Source organism: Antrostomus carolinensis, unplaced genomic scaffold, assembly GCF_000700745.2.
Source record: "Antrostomus carolinensis isolate BGI_N321 unplaced genomic scaffold, ASM70074v2 scaffold51713, whole genome shotgun sequence".
NCBI lineage: Eukaryota > Metazoa > Chordata > Aves > Caprimulgiformes > Caprimulgidae > Antrostomus > Antrostomus carolinensis.
The window spans coordinates 1-8,382 of NW_010308310.1; the positions used below are offsets into that span (position 1 = coordinate 1).

General features: G+C 43.9%; 1 protein-coding gene across 1 annotated transcript; it reads left to right on the forward strand.

Annotated features, from left to right (window-relative positions):
* Nucleotides 1–4,898: 4,898 nt before the first annotated feature.
* Nucleotides 4,899–6,685, forward strand: LOC104523205 (sodium/calcium exchanger 3). Its single transcript, XM_010165709.2, has one exon. It carries the CDS (start codon nucleotides 4,899–4,901, stop codon nucleotides 6,666–6,668), a length of 1,770 nt encoding a protein of 589 aa, XP_010164011.1. The 3' UTR covers nucleotides 6,669–6,685.
* Nucleotides 6,686–8,382: the final 1,697 nt, after the last annotated feature.

Below are 8,382 nucleotides of genomic sequence, written 5' to 3' on the forward strand. Positions count from 1 at the left end.
CTGTGCTCGGATCTAATCATCAGCCTAGTCTCTCCTTCTCTGGGGAGAAAGGATATATGGCTACAGGTGCACTCGTGTATCTGATTTATTTGATCTTATTTGAGTGGGAGGGAGAAGAGGAGGAGAGGGAGGTGTCAGACAACCTAGTCTTATTTACCAGTCAAACCCAAAGGTTTTTATGACAGTTTAAGGGGATTTTTGTCCAAATAAGAAATTAATAGGGACTTTGAGGTTTGCCTTTGGTTTTGTATTTACTGAGCAGTGATGTTGGGAACTGGGCGTGTGGAGGTTACTGTTGCTAGCAGCCATTGCTGTGTAATGTTGCCTCTTGATTTGATTTCTTGTTGTGAATGCTTCCTATTGAAAATAGCCTCACCTTTGGAGTCAGGTGAGCAGCTATATACAAAAAGCTAATTTATAAGGGATCAATATAACCTTCCCAGCTTTCTGCCTTGCTGTAGGTCCACAGCAGACAAACCACCAGTCTTCTGAAACTCAGCTATTATAAAAGGTGTAAGGAGCTTGATAGTTGTCTAAAAGTAGTTTTCTATTGCAGGCTTAATTGTGACAAGCATGGTCCATGCTACTTTCTGGACTGTCTCCAGAATTATTTCAAGAGCTGATGTTTTTATTTATGGGTTCTATTTATGTATTTATGGATCACATGGCCATTGTCAACTCCTGTAGAAGAAGGAGTTCCCCCTGCATCTTCCCAGAGCCTTGCTATTGAACAGTAGCTCATTCTGCTGCATGGATGCTTTCAACTTTCTGTTTCTGTTTTGCATTGATTGTATGCTTTGAACTTATCCTACCAGACAGGAGATACTTTGCTCAGTACCACTGCCATTATTGGCATGTATTCAATGTGCTATCAATAGCGAGGCAAAGACCTGTGGGAGAACATAATGTCTGATAGCAAAGAGGTGGTGTAAATTATGATCCTCATGGTATAAAGCTGAAGATCACCTAATACCAACTGACTTTCCAATGTTACTGCAGCCTCCTGTTGTTTGCATCCCGCAGTGACGGGGCTGTAATGACACTTCTCTGTGCCAGATGTAGATGTCTTTTGTCTTTTGTCGTGCTGGCGTCGGAGCAGTGACACTGTGACACCTCCTGGGTGACTAGCAGTGACTCAGGACTGTGCTGCAAGCCCACCTGAAGGCTCCGTCCTCAGAGCAGGACTCGTGCTGAAGGGTGGCTCTTGTCACAGTTAGCCCTGCCGAGATCGCTGCTGTTACTGAGAGTAGGGATTCGGGTGTGTCTGCTTCCCTCTGGGCAAGCCAGAGCTATGTAGATCCTCTCCAGTATTTTCTAGTCTGAGTTTAGTAGGTATATCTGAGGGCAAAATTACACCTTGCATAAGCAACTTTGCTGACCCAGAGCTAGAGTGAGCTTTAACTCTTCCATCTTCTGTCATCTGAATGTTAAAACTGTTACCTTAATGTTTTATTAACAGCAGTTTTAAAATTTAATAGTTTTGTTCTATGTTGTAATGCACTTTTGCACCAGTTCCCATGGGGGAGATGACAGTAAGAATATTTCACTGTGTTTTTCAGATTAGTTAGGTTAATGCTTTTCATATTAATGAACACAAGTTAAGATCTTATTAGACAGTGTGTCTGTGGGCAAAGTTCCTGTTGATCTCACCGGGGAGTTTACCCGTGTCAAAGATTTGCAGGATCTAGTCATTATTGTATCATTTTAGAAAATTATTGTGACCTCGACCTAGCATTAAAATGTTTGTTAAAGCAAGTGAAAACCAGTGAAGAAATGTATTCCCAGATTCTGAACTTTTAGTCTACAACCCATAGCCTGAGTTTGGAGGTCCAAACATGTGAACAGCGGCTACTTTGATAGAGGTTGGTTTTGAAATAATATACAATTAGTTTGAGGAATAGTAGTAACATTACCTTCTGCTTAAAGTCAAATTAAAAATTTAAGAATGATTGGCAAGGTTCTGGAGTATGTTGAGGAATTATTAGCAATAGAAACCATCGTGGCATTAGAAAAAGACAGATAGTGTTAATTACAGAAGATGGTTGTCCCACAGAGAGGGAAGTTGGCGGTAGCAGTGATTTATTTCAGAGGGCAGTTTAGTCATTGTACTATTCCTAGACAAGGCTCTGAATTTAAGTGATACTTAGCCTCTTAAATCATTTTTGAAACCAAATTTAGGTGCTTGAGTCACATAGATGTGTTTGAAATTACTCCTGTCTTTCTGTCAGCCATTTCTACATCGCTGATCTTGGAAGACCTGCTGGCTGCTGTACAGTTAAGTAGGAGCAGGGAGCTGAAAGTGTCAAGAGGTTGGTGGATACCTGCCAGCAACTGCAGTACAGAAAAGGATGATCTGATGTACCTGGGGTGTTTTTGGAGCTGCTGTGCTTGTGCAGTTGATCTCTGTGTGCATCTTGAGTCAAAGGCACCTGGAACCCATAATCTTTACTGTGCATGTGCACACATCTACTTGCAGCCCAGAGATCTTGGGCTTGCTGCTCATCATCACCCTGCACAGGTTCACTGTCCCTTTCTTAGGAATTTCCCAGCACCCTGCAGCCAGGAATCTGGTAAAACACCATGCAGAGCAGGAGGGAAGACACGATGGGAGTGTCAAACTGAACACAAGCTGTATGTGCTGGGTAACTCTCTCCCCTGTGACCCTGAGCTATGCAGGCAGTGAGGCGTTTTAACGAGACTTCAAGGCTGGGGCTAGGGTCCCTCTGATCCCAGGGGCTTGCTCAGCACTGGGTAGACAGGAAGGTAAGTAAGCATTGGGGAGAGAAGATAAAACAGGCTAATGTGGGAGAATCTGTCTCTTCTGAATTAGTCCAGGTAGCATGAAGAAGTGTATTGTTTTTTCATATCAAGGGTGTCATCACACAATCACAGAATGTCAGGGATTGGAAGGGACCTCGAAAGATCATCTAGTCCAATCCCCCTGCCAGAGCAGGAACCTAAATGAGATTACACAGGAGGGCATCCTATATGGATTTGTGATACTGATACTGCATAAACAATCCTCTCCCCTCTGCTGTGCTTTGTCAGGCATGGTTTTGTTCATTTGCAGTCATTGTTCATGCTTTCCTTCCTGTTTAGCTTGTCTTCATAGACTTTTTTCTGAAAGTTGAAAATGTTTTTGTTAATATTGGGAAGATTGTGCTTGCTTTTGGAAGGAGGCAAGCAACACAACATGATGATAAAATAATCATTTGAGATGCATTTGTTAATGCTGATAACATTAAAATGTTGCCTGGAATATTTACAGTGCAAGGGAGAGGGAAGGGACTGCTTGAAGCGTTCATCTTGAAGAGATGAACAATAGGACTGCCACCATCTGAAGGTTAGGCATCTGCTCTAAACTGGTGGACTGGGCAGCCTCTATAGACCATGGAGAGAGATGAGATGGGACAAAATTCCTTCTGGAGTTGTGTATCTTAAATATATCTTTTGGGTCAGAACAGGGTGGGACAGGAAGGATCATCCCCTAGCAGCAACTGTTTCTTTCCTCTGACTACAAAGGAAGCCTAAGTGACTTCATTTAACTTACTGCCCAAGATTTAGAGAGCTACAGTATGGGGAATGAATCCCAGCCCTACTGATTTGGCAGTACAAACCTCAGTGAAAGTTAGTGGAAGTTAAGGCTCTTGAACCTTCCAAGTACTGTAGATAATGCTGCTATTTAGTTTGATGTTTGATGTTTCCTGTGAGGTACTTAGCTGCGTCTGGACTCACAAATGTAATTTGTCAGCTAAGCCCGATACCAAATTCTTCCAGAGGCCTGATATAAAGGAAGGAGAACAGTGTGGTCCCTGACAATGTGAGGGATTCAGAATCCAATTTTAAGTGGTGCAAGGCCTACAGCACTGTACTTCATAAGTAATAGAAGGTATTATTGGGCAGCAATATGCCAAATCTATGTGATAGATTGATCAGCTCCTTTGGTTTTGGCTGGTATTTTAGGTTAGGGATTACTTTCATTTAAGGGGGTATGTGAAAATAAATCAATTTCTTAGGGATGCAGAGAGAATGTTGGTGTGTACATCTGTTTTGCTGTATCCTCTGGGTTAATGAACACAGCTTTTTCTAACTGTGGTAGTTTTGTAGGTTTCTGTGGCCGTTTTATAGATTTAAAATATGATCCTCCAGATCACAATGCAAAGGCTAGTGAAAAAAATGGCCTTTGACACTTTGCCAAGCACATGAGTCCTCTGCCCTGTTTCTGGGCTGACATTTTTACCTCCCAACATGAAGGCCCTGTGCCTCAGAAGCTTAGGGAAGCCCTAGGACCCTTCTGGAGACTCTGCAGCCTACTAGGAGGGGCTGGCTGTGGGGCTGGTTTGGCCACCAAGCTACTCCATAATTTGTAACTGAATTATGTCCAACAAATGGACTTAATTTGGAGATTGCTCACTGGCCTTAAATGGTGCTTCTTGTGTTGCTGGTGATACCTTGACTTTTCTTATCCACTGTTTGGTGAGACAAGTGAGATTGGTTTCTTGTGCTGAGTTAAAGTGGTATGTGCTGTTGAACACCATGGCATCATTGGGTGAGTGGTAGCTGAGCACTCAGTACTCCTATTGCACATGTTGTAGGTCAAGAGTGGGCTATTATTTGTGTACACTTTTCCTCTGAGTTACTTTTCTATAAATTGATCTTTATCTGCTGGGCATGTAAATGCTGCGGTTTGTTAGAATCCCTGCTAAATACCTTTTTCAAAGTGACAGAGAGACAACCCCTGCATCTCTACCAATACTCTTCAGTGGTGAGATACTGAAGTGCGTTTGGTTACGTGTTGCATCTTCCTTTTCTCTCATGCTTCCCTCCCCCCTCTCTGTTTTGTTTGTTTCAGGTTCTCGGCCTTTTTGGATCTACACAGTGGAAGTTGCATCTTGTGTATGGCGTGGTTAAGCTTGCAGCCTGTCACCTCAGCCTTCCTCCGTTTTGGGCTGGTTACTTTTGTGCTGTTTTTGCATGGTTTGCAGGTGGATGCTGGCCTGACGGGAGACTCAACCAGTTCAGTACAAAACAGCTCGTGTTCAGGATCTTTTGACTGCAAGGAAGGTGTTATCCTGCCAATATGGTACCCAGAAAACCCATCCCTTGGGGACAAAATTGCCCGTGTTATCGTATACTTTGTAGCACTGATCTACATGTTCCTTGGAGTCTCCATCATTGCAGATCGTTTCATGGCATCTATAGAGGTCATTACATCACAAGAGAAAGAAATAACGATTAAGAAACCCAATGGAGAGACCACGACAACCACCATTCGGATTTGGAATGAAACTGTTTCCAACTTGACCCTCATGGCTCTGGGCTCCTCTGCTCCTGAGATCCTTCTGTCGCTGATAGAAGTGTGTGGGCATGGATTCATAGCTGGAGACCTGGGGCCATCTACAATTGTTGGCAGTGCTGCTTTCAATATGTTTATCATCATTGCCATCTGTGTCTATGTGATCCCTGATGGGGAAACCAGAAAGATAAAGCACCTGAGGGTCTTCTTTGTCACAGCTGCATGGAGCATCTTTGCTTACATCTGGTTGTACATGATCCTTGCTGTCTTCTCTCCAGGTGTGGTTCAGGTCTGGGAAGGTCTGCTCACACTTTTCTTCTTTCCACTTTGTGTCCTTCTGGCTTGGATAGCAGATAGACGTCTGCTTTTCTATAAGTATATGCACAAAAAGTACCGTACTGATAAGCACAGGGGCATTATCATAGAATCAGAAGGTGATCACCCTAAGGGAATTGAGATGGATGGCAAGATCATGAACTCACACTTTCTGGATGGAAACTTAGTGACTCTGGAGGGGAAGGAGGTAGATGAATCTCGCAAAGAGATGATCCGGATCCTTAAGGACCTGAAGCAAAAGCACCCAGAAAAGGACTTGGACCAGCTGGTAGAAATGGCTAACTACTACGCCTTGTCTCATCAGCAAAAGAGCAGAGCCTTTTATCGCATTCAGGCTACCAGAATGATGACGGGGGCTGGCAATATTCTGAAGAAGCATGCAGCTGAGCAAGCCAAGAAGAGCACCAGCTTGCATGAGGTGCAGCCAGATGAACCTGAGGAATTCATCTCCAAAATTTATTTTGACCCGTGCTCCTACCAGTGTCTTGAGAACTGTGGTGCCGTTCTCCTGACAGTGGTGCGGAAAGGAGGGGACATGTCCAAGACCATCTATGTGGACTATAAAACAGAGGATGGCTCTGCCAATGCTGGTGCTGACTATGAGTTCACAGAGGGGACTGTTGTCTTGAAATCAGGGGAGACCCAGAAGGAGTTCTCAGTGGGAATTATTGATGATGACATCTTTGAGGAAGATGAGCATTTCTTTGTGCGGCTCAGTAACCTCCGTGTGGTGGAGAGTGAAGAACCTCCAGAGCTCAGTAACTCCCCGTATCCAAAGGCCATATTGGCTTCTCCTTGTGTGGCCACAGTAACTATACTGGATGATGACCATGCTGGCATCTTCACATTTGAGTGTGATGTTCTACATGTCAGTGAGAGCATTGGTGTGATGGAAGTCAAAGTCCTAAGGACATCAGGTGCTCGGGGCACAGTCATAGTGCCATTTAGGACAGTAGAAGGGACAGCAAAAGGAGGTGGAGAAGACTTTGAAGACACTTATGGGGAGCTGGAGTTCAAGAATGATGAAACTGTGTAAGTACTCCATTCATTTCTGTTCCTGGGTCTAGTTTTGGTGGTTAACCCCACATTTTGTCTCCATTACAGGTGAATGCTGACAAGGGACAGGCTCCTTTCTTCAACTTTCCTTCAGTTTCCCTACTTACCTCTTTCAGGCAAGAACTGGCAGCAGGATTTAAGAGCTCAGTGCTCTTGTCCTTTCCCTCTTGGGAATGACAAAAAGTGAGGCTTAGAAATACTGTGGGGGGAGAGGGTATGGCAAGAGGAAAATATATAATTCTCTGAGGCCTGTACTAAAGCTAAGGGTTAACGGACAGTTAAGGTAGAGAGAGAAGAAGGGTGAGCTTTTGGCTGGCTGGGCAAACATGGGAAAGTCCCTTTTTGAACACCAAACACTGAGGACACAGGAGCTTATTGCTATCCCTAGATTAAAAGTTTACAACAGTTATTTTTCCAGGCAAGTGAATAGACATGGGGCTTTATTTTCACAGGAGCAACATATCGTACCTGTGTCCCTAGGCTGCCTGTGCAATTTGCAGCCTGCGGCAGCTGATTCACAGCATAGGCACAGTTGTGAGCTGTTCTGCTGGACTTGTGAAATCCTTCCAGCCTCTTTGTCCCTATGGTCTGCCCATACTCCCCATGTCATCTTCTCTATGATCTCTCTATGTCTGTACTTTTACTGCCTGTGGTTTTTCCCCTTGTAAAATACCACGGCAATTGGCAATAATGGTCTAAAGCACCGCAGCTCACAGCCTGTCCATGTGGCTCCATGACCCAGTGTTTTCATACAGAATAAAGAAGGGAAGCAAAATAGTCTGCACCAGTCCTGTTAATTCAGCTCTTTATTGCATACAAAGTAGCTGATACTAAGCTAGGAAGTAGTGAAGACCAGGGAGGTAGTAAGGTCTAATTGCTTTAAGTACCTCCTGTTAACATTAGTGGTGAATGAGAAAAATCCCTTAGCTGAGTAGGGACAGGGAGGGGGTGTGAACCTGGTGCTAAAACTCCCCAGTGTTAAGTGCCTGGGTTCCTCTTGTTAACATGTAATCACTTGTACCATCAAAGGAAGAATTGTGCAGACTTGCAGCTGGCATCAGAGAAAGGAAATTTTTGTGCCAAGCATCCCAATACAGTACCCAAAAGGATGTTAATATATTAAATGCTATGGAGTAGGGATGGCCTGATTCAATAGCTTCTTCTGTTTTAGCCCACTAAACCATTTAATCCGGCTAATATCCACAGTCCTGATGTTTGACTATAAGTACATGTTCTTCCCTATTAAAGGAAGAGAAGCTCATGATTGGCTGGGTTCAGCCACTGTCGGAGATGGAAAAGGATCAGCTGTCCTCATCTGGCCTTGTCAGGGAGGTGGGCCATATGGGTTAGTCCCCTTAATTGAGCTGCAAGCTGATTTTTCTAGAGAAAGTGAAGAAGAATGTCAGCTGTGTGGTTACAGTCTCCTGTCAGTAGACTACCTAAAATATAAGGGGTACTACCTTGCTTCATCCAGTTCTTGAAGAAAAAGAGACTTTTCTTGCTTGAAAAAGACCCATCAGGCCAGCAGATTTGGGGTACCAGAGAAAAAGCCTATGAGCCATCTTACTCGAAACTGTATTCCCTTTCTTTCATCTTCTGGCTGATGGAAGACACCTTTTTGTCTTTGAAAAGTGTGACAGGAGGTCAGAGCATACCCACATAGCTGCTACACTTGGGTTAAAACAAATCATGTT